At 40.7% G+C, this 19,178-nt stretch overlaps 1 protein-coding gene across 6 annotated transcripts in view; it reads right to left on the reverse strand.

Annotated features, from left to right (window-relative positions):
- vps13d (vacuolar protein sorting 13 homolog D) overlaps window positions 1–17,449 on the reverse strand; it is a 79,700-nt gene extending 62,251 nt beyond the window's left edge. For 5 of the 6 annotated variants that reach the window (XM_034876870.1, XM_034876872.1, XM_034876871.1 and 2 more), the window contains exons 1-10: window positions 17,039–17,449; window positions 16,158–16,332; window positions 15,310–15,387; window positions 8,998–9,188; window positions 7,897–7,977; window positions 6,347–6,463; window positions 5,656–5,760; window positions 4,760–4,930; window positions 3,346–3,446; window positions 2,314–2,482 (exon numbers count right to left, since the gene is read on the reverse strand). In XM_034876870.1, the coding sequence (XP_034732761.1) occupies window positions 2,314–2,482; window positions 3,346–3,446; window positions 4,760–4,930; window positions 5,656–5,760; window positions 6,347–6,463; window positions 7,897–7,977; window positions 8,998–9,188; window positions 15,310–15,387; window positions 16,158–16,254 (1,110 nt within the window). In that variant the 5' untranslated portion in view covers window positions 16,255–16,332; window positions 17,039–17,449. Of the gene's footprint in view, window positions 1–2,313; window positions 2,483–3,345; window positions 3,447–4,359; window positions 4,391–4,759; window positions 4,931–5,655; window positions 5,761–6,346; window positions 6,464–7,896; window positions 7,978–8,997; window positions 9,189–15,309; window positions 15,388–16,157; window positions 16,333–17,038 lie in introns of those variants that run through there. The other variant, XM_034876874.1, reaches the window with a different exon arrangement.
- Window positions 17,450–19,178: the final 1,729 nt, after the last annotated feature.

Raw genomic sequence — 19,178 nt, forward strand, 5'->3', positions numbered from 1 at the left:
TGTGTGTCTGTCTGTCTGTCTGTGTGGGGAGAGCAATCTCAATCAGTGGAAGGAGGACAAGGCATCCCTCCTTCAGGCCACAGAAAACCTGAAGCTGACTCAGCAAGAAAAAGAGCAGGAGTGGGAGACACTCAGACAGAGACCACCATGAGGTCCCAAATGGAAGATCTTCATAGCCAGATAATGCAAAAACCAAAGAAGAAGTGGTTCAAAAACCTTTTGCCTGGCTGAGGAAGAGAAAATGCATTTGTACTGATATTGTCTGTCTGTCTGTCTGTCTGTCTGTCTGTCTGTCTGTCTGTCTGTCCGTCCGTCCGTCCTGGACCATGCGGCCGCATTCTCCCGACATGGCACAAACATGTTTTCTCTCTGTTTGAGTTTTCCCTTTGTTAACTACTGACAACATGCACCTCACATTTTCCATTACATTCATTCACCTTCATTCATCACTGATACTGACAATCACACCTCATTATTCTCTCGTTTGCATCAATATATCATTAATAAATGTCACTTTATTATTGTTACGTTGCTGTGCATCTCCCTCTTTTGCTGTGGCCTGTAAGCCGGTTGTTTGTGGTTTTCTTTAATTAATCCTAGTTAGTTTGGTTTTGTTAAGATAGTCTATTGTTTCTTAAATGCTAAGTTGCACTACAGTCATGTGTAGTAAACTGTAGTTTGATATATAAATCAGGGGAAAAACGCTCATTTGCATCCTAAACCCCCAAAATATAAATTATTTTATATGTTAATTATAATATACTAAACATAGTTTTGGGTCTGGAGGTACATCTTGGTCATCCAAAGAAAATAATTAAATAAACAACATGGGAGCATTTCTTTCAGGGACATTTTGAACGTTCACTACGATGTAGCTTTAGACTAGAATTAGACAAAACAGGTTTATTTAGGGTCTCAGAGCCTTTCAAATCCAGCCGCAATTCAAAGTTTTATAAAGATGAAACACACTGGTTATTGTCAAATCAGCTAAAAACTTTAATTATTTGGAAAATATCAATAATCAGTTGACTTCTTTGTTTTGGGAATAATCAATAAATCCTATGATTTTAAATACAATCCCTCCCGCTGATGATCCAATCCACTGTGGCCTGTGCGTACGTGTGCTTGGCTCATAGAAGTCTTCTAAAAGAGCCAGATCTGCCATTGTCAATAAGTGATCAGCTTTTGACTTCTCCTTCTCCTGTTACATGCTGCACCGCGAGTCCACACTGACTCAAAAACGTGCCTACAGAAGGTCAGATTAGTAGTGAGATTTTGTTTTGCAGCCTACGCTCACGTTCAAATTGATAAATGACGAGCTTTGCATAGGAATTGGCATACGCCCGTCCTATGCCTGTTCGTATGCATGTTTCATTAATGAGGGCCAGTGCGTTTTTAAGATTTTACTGATCACTTTTAAGGCTCTGCCTGGCATGGCCTGGCAACCAGCTATATCTCTGACCACCTACTACCGTACACCACATGCCGGTGCATCTCTGAAGATTGTCGAGCAAAGGTCTTGCGTCTGAAAACTAAAGAGGACAGAGCATCCTGACACTGGACCGATGTTCCAGAGGAAATTACTTAAGCTGAGTCAGTGATCTTCTTTGAACCCCTTCTTAAGAGGAACATGACACACAGCCATCTTGGGGGTTTGGCCTTGACCAACTGCCATGCTTTGCTTGTTTGCGGCCATGACGTCTCTCTCTTTCTCAGGCAAAGCAGAGAAAGGGGAGGTAATCATGCCCCTTATTAGCTCATAAGGAGCAAGATTCCAGATTAGCAAATCAGAGCTTTCATTTTCTCAAAAGGCAGAGCAGGATACCCAGGGCTTGGTTTACACCTATCACCATTTCTAGCCACTGGGGGACAATAGGCAGGCTGGAGGAACGCATATTAATGTTAAAAAACTCATTGTAACATAGTCATGCCATGGGACCTTTGAAAAATAAAACTATACAATTTAATTCCATATTAAATACTTATAAAAAAATACGTATAAAAAGGAAAAACTAGGTCTTATGGAATTCGATAGCAACCTGCGTTGCATCACATGTCCACTGCATTCCACGTCCCATCTTCAAAGAAGGTTCTGTTCATGAACAAAGGGCTTAGTTTTCAGACTGTTAAACAAACTGCTTAGCTATTTCCTGTTTTCTTCCATTTGATCTTGTGAAAAGAGATGTCGAATTGTTAAAGCAGATTATTTTATCAATTCTATTAGTAAAATGAAGGGACATTATTTGTGGTCTTAGTTGGAAGTTTAAGGATGAATGTGTGTTAATACATCATGTCTGTGTTACAGTGTAGTACCTCTTCCTGAGAACTCAGTGGGACTCCTTTGAGCCTTCGGAAGTAGAGGCTGGTGTATGTCTGGGCGTCTCGGGCCCTCTGCAGGGCAAAGCCCCAGCTGCCTCGCCGTCGCTGCTCTCTGATTTCACTCAGGTTGGCCTGAATGGCAAACATCCACCACTGCCGGCAGCTGCAGGGAAAAACTATGTTACAAGCTCAAATCTGATTTAAAAGTGTATTATTACACACACAATATGTGGGCAGTGTGTGAAAAATAAGACAGTTGGATAATTCCATTTTACCTTGTTTCAGAGACAGAGGGCCCTATTTTAACGATCTAAGCATACGGCGTGAAGCGCGTGGCATAGGTTTGTTTAGGGCGTGTCCATATCCACTTTTGCTAGTTTGACAGTGGAAAAAAGGGTCCGTGCGCCGGGCGCATGGTTCAAAGGGGTTGCACTTAGTATCTTCATTAAGCATAGGTGTGTTTTAGGCGTCACATGAATTCAACCAATCAGAGGTCATTTCCCAATCCCTTTAAAAGCTAGGCGCGTTTAGACCACATTCCTATTATGATGGATTTACTCCGTAATATTTTTATTTGTAATCTTTTGCATGTGTGTGTGCTGCTGCGCTTCCTTGTGTGTGTAACAAGCAGTGTAATTGTGCTCTGCATAAGCTGAGGCGCATTTTACTAATGTGTTGTTAAAATAACAATGAAATGCAGCATTATTGACTTCCGACTAGGTTTTTGTTGGTCAATGACGCGATCACTTCTCACTGCCTCAAGATAGCAATATGCCCAGAATGCACCTAAACACACCTCCCGGTAAGACCAGCACGCCCATAGGCACAAAGATGGGCGCAGGTGCATTTGCTATGGACGCCGGTCGGAAAATTAAGACTGCTTTGGTCTTAAATTAGCAAAGACACTTGCGTCGGGCTTTGCTAATTTAAGACCGACGCAGACCAGACTTTGTTTTACCAAATTCTTTGTGAGGTTTGCAGATATAAGAAAGTCAATTGACTGTTGGACTGCAACTGTGAACTTACTTCCCAGAAATTGGGACTTTTGGTCTCCACTTTTGGTAAAGCATCTCTCTCTCCCAGCGGTCCAGCTCTTTCAGGAATGCCATGATCTGCTGGTATTGGACCTACGAGAGAAGAGAAACACAGTCAGTAAAAACATAGACTGTATCAAATTTGGACGTAGCAGGGCTGTAGTCAAATCCAATTTAGTTGAGTCCAACAAAAGGACTAGCTCAGACCAGAGTCAAGACCGAGTCCAAAGAGGTTTAAGTCAAACCAAGACCATGTCCAAATGAGAGACAGGCAAGATGGACAGAGAAACGAAAGAATCAACTTCAAGACCACTCACTTACCTTTTCTTTTATGTGACGTGAGATAGTATATCTTCTATTTTAAGATGATCAATTCGCTTTACTATTTGTAGAAAATCAAAAAGCAGATGCAGAGTAGCAACACTGTAGGGTCAAATTAGGCCGGATTATTTACTTTAAGTACAGCAATTTCACAAATAGCTGAAGTGCAGCTTCTTATTTTAGATTTTTTTTATACTGGTATAACAAGAACAGCCTGGACTGCAGATGGAAAATTTAACAAATAATTTTCAATGCAGGTGTCAATAAAAAAATGGAAATGTTCTTATTGTTGAACTTATTCTTTACTATGGAAGAATCCATAGTAAAAAGTGCTCGCTCACATTGTGTCTGTGGCCAAATGAAAATGATTGCTGCCTGATGACTGAGGTACATGATGCAGCCAGGCATACACTAGGAGATTGTAGATGGACTTTGAGTTCTTCTAGCCGGAGCGGAGGTAGCTGAATGATACCAGAGTCGATGGTTGCCACCTTTGACGGCCGTTACCTTTCACTCAAAGACCAACACCCTTACTTATGCACAACTATAAACCTGAATGTCATATAAAAAATAACCAATCAGGCTTACAGCAGTAAAATTCTACAGTTTCTACAAAGACCTGAGGCAGGTGTAGGGACATGGGCTCCAGCTGAACTAAAGAAGGCTGTCAGGTGTTGGTACAGACCTGAGAGAGGCGTAGGGACATGGGCTCCAGCTGAACTAAAGAAGGCTGTCAGGTGTTGGTACATACCTAACAGAGAGGCGCAGGGGCATAGGCTCCAGCTGAACTAAAGAAGGCTGTCAGGTGTTGGTACAGACCTAACAGAGAGGCGCAGGGGCATAGGCTCCAGCTGAACTAAAGAAGGCTGTCAGGTGTTGGTACAGACCTGAAAGAGGCGCAGGGGCATAGGCTCCAGCTGAACTAAAGAAGGCTGTCAGGTGTTGGTACAGACCTGAGAGAGGCGTAGGGACATAGGCTCCAGCTGAACTAAAGAAGGCTGTCAGGTGTTGGTACAGACCTGAGAGAGGCGTAGGGACATAGACTCCAACTGAACTAAAGAAGGCTGTCAGGTGTTGGTACAGACCTGAGAGAGGCGTAGGGACATGGGCTCCAGCTGAACTTGGCCTTCAATGCGTGGAGTGTGTCGGGACCTCAAGGGTTCCTTGGAAGTGTTTCGTCTGAGCAGCACGGAGGCACATACTGGTTCAAAGATGTACTGATGTTCACGGCTCTGCATACACTGGGTCATGGCATCCTGCACAGGTAAAAAACAATAACACTAGACACATAGGACTAGAGATCATTCCAGAGCATGTTCCGCAGCTCTGAAAGTACAAGAGCTCTACCTTCAGTAAAGAATGACTCATTACAAGGTATGCTTTGGCATTCAATTATCAAAAATTCCTAAACTTACAGTAGGACTTCATTATAGTGTTTCAAGTCATGTGGGTAAATGTATTCCTTCCAGACAGGTGGACACCTTTGGACATAAATATGTGTAATTTAAAACTGAATTTGTTTTGTTTAACTGATTTAGAATCACATAATAGGAATTGAATTTATTAGTTTGGGACTGAAGTCCAGTGAACTTGAAACTGAATGTAATGGTAACTCTCTTTACTTCAACATTCAGTTTACTGAGGAACACGTACGGTTGTTATGGAAGAGCAAACAGAGTTCTGGCGGTCCCAGAACTAGGGTCTGTGGACGTATTGATAGTTTGTTTATTGGATTTATTCTAAAGTGGCAGAAACCATAGTGGTCTTTCACTGTACAACACCTGGAAGTACAACATTCCTGTTTTAACCCTAGATACAAACAACAAATACCTATCATTTACTGCTGTATTCCGTGATTTGTGCAGGAACAGGAAGGGCTCTATTGTACGGTAAGACAGCTCAGCTATGAAAAGGATTAAGCTAAAAAGGGAAATGTAAATGAAGTTTTGAACAATGCTCTAATACCCTTAACTGTCCTGACCTGGATCTGATTTGTGGGCAGCTTTCCCAGCATTTCACACTCTGTGTCCCAGTAGACGCTGAAGTCTTTTATCTCCAGTTGCTTTTGTCGGAGGAGCTTCTGCATCTGCAATTACAAAGAAAATCTCAAGCAAAGACCTGTGATAGTCCTGAATCAAGAAAAATATAAAAGGTACGGATAAATATAACATACTACTAATCACTAGAAAGAAAGGGTTTTGGTAAAAAAAATAATTTTGACTACTGCAGCACCTGTTCTTAACCCTCCTGTTGTCCTCGGGTCAAATTTGACACCTTTAAAAAATGTCTATATCTAAAATATGGGTTCTTTTTAACCAAATTACCACAAAAAAATGGATCGGATCCCTTACAACGCTCTTTGTAAATACAATTGATCAATTTCATTCCTGAATAAATTCATCTGTAGGTTCCTCTGATCTTAACTGTTAGTACTGTATAATTCAAAACCTTTGCTTTTTTATTCAAATATTAGGTATAATTCTATATAAATGAGGGTTATTGACCATGAATTCCAAAAAGTAGTGTAAAACTAGTGTTTGTTAGAGAAGACAAAAATGTCAACTTTTTGTCCTTTTTTGACTCAGAGGACAACACAAGGGTTAATATCACTGATCTTTAAATTCTTCCTATCCACTATAAGTCTAAATGTAAAGCAATAAAGTAACACTAACCGTCTCTTTGGAGGGGTTCTGAGCAGAAACGTTGTTAATGCAAACCCCGAAGGAAGAGGGTTTCTCTGGGTTGGACAAGTCATCTTCAAATCTAAGATGCACATCTTGGATCTTCAGCTACATACAAACCAAATCAAAGTCAGTCGTCACTCAACAACAACAACTACCGTATATGTTGCTTTGGCCTGACGAGTGTCAGGAAAGCATCATGAAAGTTTAGTGTCCTGACATCTGAAAGCTTTTTACTTCTTCAGGTATTGTTCTTCAGAGTGCTTGTACAGGTTCAAAATCTTGCCTGAGTTATATAATTGTATCATAATCACTCAGTTGTCAGTTTATAAGGTAAACCTAGCTTGAAGGATAGGTCCCCAATTTTAAAACTTAATCTTACAACATAGTCAGATGCCCATATGGACATTAAAACACATTTGATCCGTGCTGTACATTTTAGGAATTAAAAGATGCCTTCATAATGTACTTCAAAAATCAAGATACACTTAACCAGCATGGCTACTAGGGTCGCACAATATTGACAAAATGTGATATTGCGATATTGATTATTAATATTGCAATATTGATATACATTTTGAATTAAGGGTTTGTCAGGTTGTGGACCCGTGGTACGCTTCATAGGGTTTGTCACATAGAGGACTAGTGATACGCTCCATAGGGTTTGTCACGTAGTGGACCCGTGGTACGCTCCATAGGGTTTGTCGCGTAGTGGTGCACTCTGTAGGGTTTGTCACGTAGTGGACCCGTGCGCTGACGTGCACTAAGATGTACATTATATTATCATTATGATGTTTAAAGTGGGCTCTACTTTCGATATATTGCAATTACAATAATGAATCGATATATCTAGCACCCCTAGATATAATACTGCGCAAAGTGATATTGCGATAACAATATTTGGTCGTTATCCCTACTGGCTACCACAGCATTCTGCAGCAACATGCTGTTTGGACATAGTGGGACCATCATTTGTTTTTCAACTGGATATAGATCCCAAACAAACCTCCAGGCCATGTAAGAGCTATTTGAGCATGAAAGAGAGTGATGGAGTTCTGTGTCAAATGACCTGGCCTCCACAATCACCCGACCTTAACTCAATTGAGCTGGTTTGGGATGAGTTTGACCACAGAGTAAAGGCAGCACCAGGGGGTGGGGTGGGCTATTTAACCTGCTGCATAGAATACACATGTAGTTTCTAAAGCCTAGTTCAGACTAAAGACTCACACCAATGTAACGAAAGTCTGCCATTTCGACCAGTTACCAGTTTGTAACCGAAATAAAATGGATTCTAGATAATTTGACTTCTATAGTTTGTAGTTGCCTTCGCTATTGGCTGTTTCCAAATACCAGCATCTGAAGACTTGACAAGCTGAGTCACAGCCACACAATCAGCTGGTTTGAGCTGAGCTAAGACAGACCGGATAAGAGCGTTGAAACCTTTGTCTGCAAGATTATAAAACGGTTTGTCTCGTTGCAAATCTTTGGTAAGAACTGGGCTCAACAGTCCCAGCTCTAGTGTCTAATGTTTGATGGCTTACCTCAATGTTTTCCACAATCCTGGTGACCACTGAGGCAGTGACAGATGACCAGTAAGACTCTCCTCTCTGTTCACACTCACTCTGCGGGAACCAAACACATACCATCATATATAGTCTGTATATATACTGTAAGCATGAAGATATACACAACAACTACTACAACATTTAAGATAAAAGTGCAAAATGACAGCGAAGGATATAAGTTACACAATATAATAACTTAAGAAGGCCACGCTACATAATTCAATTCCATTATTGGGTTTAGGTAAAGACGTCTGTTTTCCTGAGTGGGACAATTCAGACATGTAAACTCTTTCTGTCAAAAGATTGTCAAAATATATAGTATTGTCCTGCTGGGCATATTCTTTAACTGCTTCCCAACTACATAAAATTTTTAGGACAAATTAGTAAACGGTGGCCGAAAAGCCAAACTACCTACCAACCTTGTAACCGTAGCAGTAACATGCAAGTTCCTTTAGATCTTAAGGTAATGAAAGAAAGGAATATGTACTTTTTCTTCAAATCATGAGCAGCTTTTGTAGGTTTAATGGATTTTTTGACATTTTAGTTATTGATTTTTCTAGCTATTACTGCTTGCCTTAGATAGTAGCTGCTGCCAATCTCACTGTCCCATTGTCACAGAGGCGGGGTATTCAGTTTAAAAAACAGAGGATGATTCCATGCAGGCTAAGTAGGAACACTGAGGTACTCTGGTGTTAAGGATGAGGGTGGGAGAGCTATGACCACCCACCCTTACAAGCTGGCTCTGCCTGTAATGAAGTCAAGGATCCACAGGCATAGTGAGGTGTCCAGGTCCTTAAGCTTTGTGACGAGCCCGGAGGAATATAGTGTTAAGAATTAACTGTAGACAGTTAACAGCAATCTCACGTAGTTTCCTTCATTTCCAGGTGAAGGCTGGTGTAGAGTATAGTGTGCTATAATATGATGCACAAGAGTGGCGCTACTCTAGTGTCACTCTGAGGCTGCAATGCTCATTAGAGACAAGAAAACTTAATAGCTTGATGAATGTTTTTGAATTTATTTTTTTATCCTTCCCGTGCAAAAAATACAACTTATACTCTGAAGCATTGATCCACCTACTTTGAATTTGTCTTCGAGAGCCCTGAGGAGTCGCGTTTTGCGCTCTCTCTCCTCCTCTCTCTCCTTCTCTACATCGCAGTCTAGAAGCTGGGCAGGGCCGATGATCAGGTTGAGCTGGGACATAGAGATGACCCATGGGTCACTGTGAGGTCGGTAGAAAGGGATCTGGAGAGTAATCTTTCCAATGAAACCTGGTAAAAGACAACATGATGAATGGATCACTCAAGAGGAACCACAGCCTGCTCATTTCTGTTGAGACAACGTGCAAATCTGTTTTTTAGCCACCCAATAAGAGGCCATTTGTAAAGTTTCCAGATATGGTTTGGATAATCTTTTATCTTGTGTTTGAGTCTCTTCTTGTGAAATGTGTTTGCAGCACTAATGAGCCCATGACAACAAACAAAACTACTAACAAAAAAAAAAGTGTGTACACAGAGTGTAGTGCAGTAATTTCCCCATTGGGGACTAATAAACAAATAAAAAAAAAAATTAAAAACAGCTAAATGCCTGCATCACAACTTGGAGATGGTCTTATCTACACGACAACGCTCGCAGTGACATATTTTATTAGATGTGCCTTCCGTTTAGACGGCAATGGCCTTTTTGGTGTTTGTGTGGCGTGCACGCGTGTGTGTGTCGCGTGTTTGTCTGCGCTCCCCATGTGTCAGCTTTTGTTGTCTAGGGATAGAAGTAGGAGGAAGGTTGTACTGAGGCACGCGGACTTGGTGGTGTTGAGTGACAGTGCTTCACACTACCACCTAGCCCCCTTGCATGCATACTACATCAAATTTCACACACTTTTGCGTCACCATATGCACGCAGATTTACCACCCAAAGCGCTTGTCTAAACTCAGAATAAAAAATGAGAACACAGCACCACCTTCTCGTTTTGTCTTCAGATCCTTTCTAAACATAGCCTGAGACACAATTGAGTACAAAGCAATTTAAAAAACAACAGTAAAAGAGTGTTTTTTCACAATAGTTATCATAATACAAATTCTTATTATATCCTCCCATTTTTCCCACAGGTCTTTGCAGCATCTGAGGACGATGATCCATAATGTGGATCTACTCTTCTTCATGCCCTTTGACTGTCACCATGTGCTCAAAGCAATGAAATTCCAAACAGCACATAATCAGTAGTATGCAGAAAGAAGCTGTTAAATGGATTTATCATGTAGTATGCTAACCCAGGCTGAGTCCTTCGAACAAGCTCTTGAAGCACTGAAAAGAACAGAAACAAACTCATGCCATTATTGCACAGAAAAAATACAACTTTTTTTAGATTAGAACATTTTTTATGAGCAATTTTTCTTGGGTTTATAAGATTCTGCATCGTTTTTTGCAGTTTTACAATTTATTCTAACAGCTCATGATGAAATAAGACAAAGAAGACCGTTATATAAAACGTTGCTCAACAACAAGTGCTCTCTAGTGTATCTAGTGTACATACTATTGTATTAGTTTTAGTCTGTTTAAAACTAATGTTATTAGGTCTGATGATGCCTCTAAATGTTTACACATTGGTCTGTCCTACAGGTGTACTTATTAGTGTTATGTGGAATTATATTTTGTATATACTGTACATGTGCACTGTATACACGCTGAGAGACAACATTAGCAAATTAGCATTGTCGGGGCTCGTACCAAAGTGAGTCCGCTGCAAAGACCGGACTGGTCTGCTTCATGGCTGGTGATAATTTCATATTAAGGCTTCCCTAGCTGTCTGTTTTATGCCAGTGTTGCAGTCAAAATGTATTTGTATGGCTACATATTAACATTTAATAATTACTCTATAGCCACCAAGTTCTGTGAAAGATTCATTGTAAAAAGTTCTGTTAAACATTTGAGCGTTGGTTCTGTCTCTTGAATGCACTGAACTTTTCAGCCTTTTGACACATTTCAGGCTTCAAACATAAAGATATAACATTTTTATTTTCTGTGAAGAATCACCAACAAGTGGGACACAATTGTGAAGTGGAACAAAATCTATTAGATATTTTAAAAAGATTTAGCAAATAAAAAACTGAAAAGTGGTGCGTGCAAAATTATTCGGCCCCCTTGCGTTAATACTTTGCAGAGCCACCTTTTGCTGCGATTACAGCTGCATGTCGCTTGGGGTATGTCTCTATCAGTTTTGCACATCGAGAGACTGAAATTCTTGCCCTTTCTTCCTCACAAAACAGCTCGAGCTCAGTGAGGTTGGATGGAGAGCGTTTGTGAACAGCAGTTTTCAGTTCTTTCCACAGATTCTCGATTAGATTCAGGTCTGGACTTTGACTTGGCAATTCTAACACCTGGATACGTTTATTTCTGAACCTTTCCTTTGTAGATTTTGCTGTATGTTTGGGATCATTGCCTTGTTGGAAGATAAATCTCCGTCCCAGTTCCAGGTCTTTTGCAGACTCCAACAGGTTTTCATCCAGAATGGTCCTGTATTTGGCTGCATCCATCTTCCCCTCAATTTTAACCATCTTCCCTTTCCCTGTTAAAGAAAAGCAGGCCCAAACCATGATGCTGCCACCACCATCTTTGACGGACCTGCCTGGTGTGTTCCTTGGTCTTCATGATGCTCTCTGCGCTTTCAACAGAACCCTGAGACTATCACAGAGCAGGTGCATTTATACAGAGACTTCATCACACACAGGTGGATTCTATTTATCACCATCAGTCAATTAGGACAACATGGGATCATTCAGAGATCCTGGCTGAACTTGGAGTGAGTTTGCTGCACTGAAAAGTAAAGGGGCCGAATAATTTTGCACGCACCACTTTTCAGTTTTTTATTTGCTAAAAAAGAAAAAAATGTATATATATATATATATATATATATATATATATATATATATATATATACACACACCATGGACCATGGAGCGTGAGATTGGTCGGAGAATCGGAGCAGCCGGTGCGGTATTACATTCTGTTTATTGCACCGCTGTGACGAAAAGGGAGCTGAGCCAGAAGGCAAAGTCTACCGGGCAATTTTCGTTCCTACCCTCACCTATGGTCACGAAGGCTGGGTCATGACCGAAAGAACAAGATCCAGGGTACAAGCGGCCGAAATGGGTTTCCTCAGGAGGGTGGCTGGCGTCTCGCTTAGAGATAGGGTGAGAAGCTCAGTCATCCGAGAGGAGCTCGGAATAGAGCCGCTGCTCCTTTGTGTCGAAAGGAGCCAGTTGAGGTGGTTCGGGCATCTGGTAAGGATGCCTCCTGGGCGCCTCCCTAGGGAGGTGTTCCAGGCACGTCCAGCTGGAAGGAGGCCTCGGGGAAGACCCAGGACTAGGTGGAGAGATTATCTATCCAACCTGGCCTGGGAACTTCTCGGGATCCCGCAGTCGGAGCTGGTTGATGTGGCTCGGGAAAGGGAAGTTTGGGGTCCCTTACTTGAGCTGCTGCCCCCGCGACCCGATACCGGATAAGCGGTCAAAGGGGGGGGGGTCTTGACTCTTGTTGCCCGGGGCACATGCAATTGTTAATCCGGCCCTGAAGAGTCTTCTGGGTTAAAGTGGAATTACACGTTGTTGTTAATGTTTCAGATTTTGATTGAACCTTGTATATATCAAGAATGTGTCCCAAAAACAAGGCCTGTCAAATATTTCTGTTCCAGTCCTGTCTTCATATTTTCAGCCTTTGAAATTACTTCAGTTTTACAGCCTGAAAATTGCATTTTCTGGAAAGCAATATCTGGACATTAATATAATGGAAGGTATTATTCAGGTTAGAGTGAGAGACAGGTTAGAGAGAGAAAGACAGGCAGCCCAACCTGTGTGTTGAGGAAGACAAACATGTCAATATGACTGAACCATTACAAGTTTGTACAGCATGGGGAAAAAGTGGGAAAAGACTGACATTACGGTTGGCATAAAATTTGGGCAAAATCTAAGAGGGTGCAGTTGTTTTCCTGGATTTAGTCTGACTGACTTAGATAGCAAGCAAAGTCTACTTAGACATTTGGAAATAAAACTTGTGTTTTGCTTAAATATCTGACCCTTAACACAATTTTGGTTGTTTATAGCTTTATGTCTTTTAATGTGACAAAAACACTAAATAATAATTTTGACCATGGATTGGTATCTAATTTACAGTGCTGGAAAAACTTTAAATGGACCTTGAAAGTGCTTGAATTTGACCTTGGAAAAGGTCTAAGAACCCTGATTGTGCTTTATCTGACCTAATAAAAGTGTTGACTTACACTGTCCCTGTTTGAAACTAAGCAACACATGCTTAAGTGTCTCCCTTATATGCTAAAGCATGTTACCACTTTATGCAAAACTGTTTTTCTACTGTAAAAACTGAAACTAAATTTCTGAAATGATAGAACGTCCAACACACAATATATTTATTGTAGTAAATCAAAAAATTACCACAATATGTCACCTGAGGGGTATTTCAAGAAGCCGGTTTACCTCAACCTCAGAGTTCAAATCTGAACTCTGAGGTTGACGGGTGTCCGGTTTCAGAACAAGTGATAAGACTTAGATCAATCATCTATAACTTAAGTTAACCCTGGGTAAAGGGCATGCATGAGCATATAAACATCCCTCATCAATGGAATACAGAGAACATGATCCATCATGGCAGCAGGACAAAAATGTAAGTTAGTAAGTTAACGTTATTTCTATAGCACCTTTCACAGACAAGAGGGGTCACAAAGTGCTTTATAGTAAAATAAATAAAAACAACAACACACAAAACCATATGGCTAGTTAAAGGCTTGTCTAAAAAGATCCATCTTCAGGTGTTTTTTAAACTTTTCCGCAGGATCCAAGGCCCTTAGGCTAAAAGGAGAAAGTTCCAGAGCCTTGGAGCCCCCACAGAAAAGTCTTGATCACCTCTGGTTTTAAAACCTGTTCTGGGAACAGCTTAAAGGTCTTGGCTTGAAGACCTCAGAGAGCGCCAAGAAGTGTGGGTGTGCAATAGATTCTGGATGGAAGAGGGAGCTTGACCATGCAAGGCTCTGTAAGTAGTGATTACAATTGGTAGATAGTGTGCTCGCTGGGGAAAAAGCTAGCGTTGAAGAAGCTAATGTTGAAGAAGCTAGCATTGAAGAAAGCTAGCGTTGAGCCCTGCAGCAGAGATCACAGATAGTTGGGACCTCCGTGTTTATCTTTAAACCTTACAGTTACAGCTGAAAGAGACAAACTTGCTGATTTCACATATCTTCACAACTCAAATCAACGGCCAGATGTCACACAGAAAGGATTTTTGCATTGGCGCGACATTGCAGTGATTCTGTCTATAAGGAGAATGTGCTGTATAATAAGCCTGATCCATATATTATGTTTACATCTAGCTGCCCACGGATTCATGTCTGCCGCTGCCGGTCTTTCTAGCACTGATGTTGCTCCCTGACTTTTCCTCCATTAGCACCACTTAAAACGCACCCAAACTCTTTTCTTTCAGCAGTGAGAGAAGGTGTGTATAATGAAGAATGCTGCTGCTTCTCCGTTGTACATTAGAGCACATATCACCAGACAGGAAAATCCTGATTCAGTTTGTTTTGATGACGGCCTCCAGGTGAAACTTGCAATCAAGCTACTAAGAGTTAAACAATGAACTGAGATTTTTTTTTTCTATTCTGGCATCTGACTAGCAGTCTTCATACCTCAGGTAGAGGTAACACTACCTTTCTACCATTCTGCATGTTGGTTTGCCCTTTCCATGTAAAGCAGCTATGCCGATCTTAATATGTATAATACTGTATGTTTTATGTAAAGCACTCTGATTTTTATCTATGAAAAGCACTTTATGTTTTATTTACTTGCTTTCATTTGTGGCTCATCTGTAGAATTTTTGTGATTTGCATTAGCTGACTTTTAAGACAAGCCTATATCATTTAAAAACATTTTGTTGAGATTGGTCCATCAAAATGAAACTTGTTGCACAACTCCTCTCCAACATATATTTGGCTATCTTTAATTCTTAGGCACAATGTAAAATACAGGTACTGTGTCAAGAACTTGAAAAAAAAAAGCTGCTAAGTTGATGGTTGTTGAACTTAAACTACATCATGTTGTTTTATGGTTTCCCATCTCCAAGATCAATCTCTCGTTGTCCATGGTGTTGTAAAGGAGACATTTACAATATTGGGGGGTGACCTTGGTAAATTGACTGAATGCTCTCCTGTTTCACTTCCTGCCTGCTGTCTGAACGCCCCCGAGGCTCGCGTGAAAATGGACATGGTGCCCAGTTTTAGCTTAGCAGAGAGCCGCTTCACGCACAATTTTGGGACGCAGCGCCCGGTGGAAAATAGGGTTAACTTGTTGGTTGTGTTTAAACTTCGTGAGGTCATCAGTTAGTGTGTCTCACCTGCTTTAACTTCAAACGGCAGGTCAAACTCTCGGAGGGCATCTTTCCTCAAAGGTAGGTTCTCCAGCTCCACTGCACCTGAGGAATGGAAGGAAACAGTCAAACACTGGCTGTGTTTCAAACCGCCTACTTGCACACTACAAACGCTTAGTTTTAAGTATATAGTGTAGGTTACGCAAAAAGTCAGTGCACTGAAAGTCCCCGGATGATCCCCTGAAAATGGTCAAAAAGTTCCGCTTGGAACGATGGACAATACTCCAAGGGGATAAGCCAACCGACACAAAGCGTAGCTCATATGGCGACATTTTAAGGATACCAAGTCATCACTCGCCGCTAGCATCCCATTGACTGCCATTCATTTTGGGTCCACTTTGACAGTGAATAACTTTACATCTGAAGCGTTTAAAGACTCTATTTGTCTGTTGTTTATTTCTAAAGAAACACAACAATGTATAAAAGGCTCTATTACCTTGTAGCTGACGTTATGGCTCCGTAGCAGATGTTTTTATAAAACGATTGTAGGCGATTATATAAAAAACTACCGTATTGTCAGGAGAAGCTCGCAGACAGTTTCAACTTGCATTAGCTGTTTAGGTGTAATTACTAATGTTAACTAGCATTTTAGTTAGTTATAGTTAGCCTGTGCTAAGCATGGGTTCATAAACTTATGAGCACCACTGTATAACACAACAGAGTTAAGCAAAAACGTTTGCGAGTGTTGAGTCTATACAAGCTGATTTAATACAGAGGAGATGGAGGAGGACGGAGAGGAAAAGACCTTTAAAAATGTGGAACACTGCAGCATGCTTTGCAAATAGAAACCTAAAGATAGAAGCATGTGTAATTACCTTTCAGAAGGGCAATGGAGAGCTGATCTGTGTTCAAGTTGCTGACATATTTCCCCAGGTATGTGTTTAGCACCCAGGCAACAAGGCCCTCCAACATCCTGCTGGCTCAGGGATGCTGAGGCGGGTAAAGCACCAGCCGTTCGCTTGAAGACCTCACAGGAGACAAGTTCAATGTCTAATAAACACGGGACATACATTTTATTAACCTGTAGAGATATGGTGGTTGATTTGTTAAGATGTTCACCTGTGTGGTGGAGCCACTCACACCAATGTCCATTATAAAATCAAGCATTTTAAAAAGTGACTTTGTTACATGTAGGTAGCTACTGTACATGCTGCAGTGTGACTCAATTGTAAGTCTGTCGATACATTTCATCATACAAGACAGGCACGTGCCTAATAAACGCCAAAGTTAACACTGACAAAGAAGGCTTTCATGTGATGTGACTATGGGAGTGTTGTCATTCCTGATACTAACGGAACTCACTACAAACCACTCATGTCTTTCTAGTTCTATTAGGGTTTTTTGTGTCTTTGTCCATGCTATTGTAGTCTGTTTGAAGTCTATTAATGAAGTGTAACGTTAGCTAACGTTTAGGGATAGCTGGTACTTTTATGAGCTAGAAAACTAGGCTAATTTGATTGGCAACAACTTGGCGGCCGACACTAGCTTTCCGACGTCACGTCGCAATGACAGCATTATAATTAGTTACGTTACCAAAGACAGCTTTCACTAAACGTTTTCCGGCGTTGGCAGAGTGACAGTAACTTTAAGATATTTAACTAAAGTTAGCATCCAAGCGACATTGTGTCATGGCCGTACTAACGTCACAGATAGCCAACGTTAAAGTAATGTACAAACGTACGTGTTTCTGACTCACCGCCAGACGACCGTTGGAGCGTTAGCTCTGCAACATGCCAGCCAAAGTCCCCTGTCAGGAGATGGTCTTACCCTGTCCAAACCCACTCAGGACATGTCTAGAGGAACATGAAGTGTACACTGCGAACTGCCAGCCACTGTTCCGACAATAACTAACGCTGACAGGTTTATTGACAAGCTACCACAAACGTGTTTGTGGTGGCGGACAGGACAAGGTTGTGATCTACTTAACATTAGCCACTTTGCTAAAACTAGCTTGACAAGGTTGATTATTTAAAGCCAAAAACAGACAGCTGGCGATAAATCCGAACATAAAACAACACGAACCGCGTGCATTTAAATCGAGAACACACTTAATTATCCAATAAATATATATATTTCAAAGCCTTCAAATAGTTATGTCGCTGCTGGTTAGACACTCCTAAAGGCGTACAGCTTCCTATTTCCTGTCATGTGACGAAAACAAACCTCTCCATCGTGTGGCGTTCATGTCAAACCGCTAAAACGGTTATTTTTGGATTCCTCCGGTGCAAAGCACTGCACCAGTTTAAAACAATGCACTGTATTGGATTATTCATATTTAAAAAACTTAAACCTGAGCCCACCCCGGTCCATTGCTGCCTGCGGTCCCGAGTAGAGCTGAAGTATACAGTTGGAAAAAAAAGAGGAAATTTGTTAAGTAAAAGAAATTCTCAAGGGGGGCAAATTTTCTGATTATAATTAAGGTGACCGATGGCTCCACAAATAATTATTACACTTATTTATTACTTACATTAATCCAATGTTGTGTGATGTAAAATAGCCAAACAGGACACATTTAAAAAAATATATGTCCAGCAACAACATAAAGATGAGGGCAGCATATAAGTCAATACTGGAAGCATTTATTGACTGATCTCAAAAGTATTAGCTCACAAAAGCAAAATAAGTTATCACAGTAAAAATAATCAAGGGTGTTCTTTCACATTCCACAACACTGCATAAACAATATAAACTCCATAAACAAATGAAATATCAGCTGAAAATACAGCATCTCGGTATTTGTTCAGATTGTAGGATCAGACATTTTACCACATTTAAAACATTTCAAAGGTAGTGCAGCCTTATAATCTATTAGAGTAAAGGGAAGTGCACGCTTTGAACAATCAATAGTAACAACATGGCAACAACAAGTAGACAAATTGTTAAAAGAAGGGGCTCTTTAGAACTACATTTTATGGAGTGTAGGATATTACCAAAGTAATACTGTTCCAAATAAGTGAAATAACAAGTGAGGGTTGAGATGGTCTGTGCATCTTGGCTTTACACATTGAAGACCAAACCAGAATGTTTAGTTGCTTCTAAGTTTGACTAAAGAATTCCAATATACACATTAATTACTTACTTCAATAACGCCTCATGGATGAATTAGAGTTATGTGCATCAGAGCATAAATCACAACAAGCGAGCAGGAGCTTTTGACAGAGGCTACTGAAAACATCAATGCATGTTATTAAGTTATTGGTAATAAGCAATTTGTATAGACTTCCATATTCTGCCCACTTGCATAGATTTGTGAAAATGAACATGAACAGTGATAGACATTTTGCCTGAAAACAGCATTTAAAAATAATTTTTAGAAAAGGTAAACGCAGCTATCTGTCTAGCTTTGGAAAAGTGAACAACTATAGTCTAGTCAATTGTATAGATTTTTAAAAATTAACATTTTTATTTTTTTTAAACTATTTTTTGAATGAATAAAAATTCAAACAAATGTGTGCGTGTGTGTGTGTGTGTGTGTGTGAGTGTGAGAGAGAGCGAGACTACATTACTTGTACTGAAACTGTGCTCTTCTCTCTTTCAATGACTTTCTCATTGAAATCAGGCATGTTGAGGACTAGCTCCCTCTCATAGAAAGCATGGCCAGTACATTCAGACATTCCTGGCCCATTGAATTTTGCAGGAATTACTTAACTCGCATCAAAGTTGAGAAACATCTCTCAGATTCAGCTGTTGTCAGGGGAGTATAAGGATCCCAGTCCAGAGAGTCCGATTCTCAGATATTGTCTCCTGGAGGTTGGAGCTCATGAGAATCTGGTGCAGTGCTAGTGCACCTTGAATTCAGGATTCTTATAGATCAGAGAGAGTTCTGTCTTGAGCTT

The sequence above is a fragment of the Etheostoma cragini genome, chromosome 7 (assembly GCF_013103735.1).
Source record: "Etheostoma cragini isolate CJK2018 chromosome 7, CSU_Ecrag_1.0, whole genome shotgun sequence".
NCBI lineage: Eukaryota > Metazoa > Chordata > Actinopteri > Perciformes > Percidae > Etheostoma > Etheostoma cragini.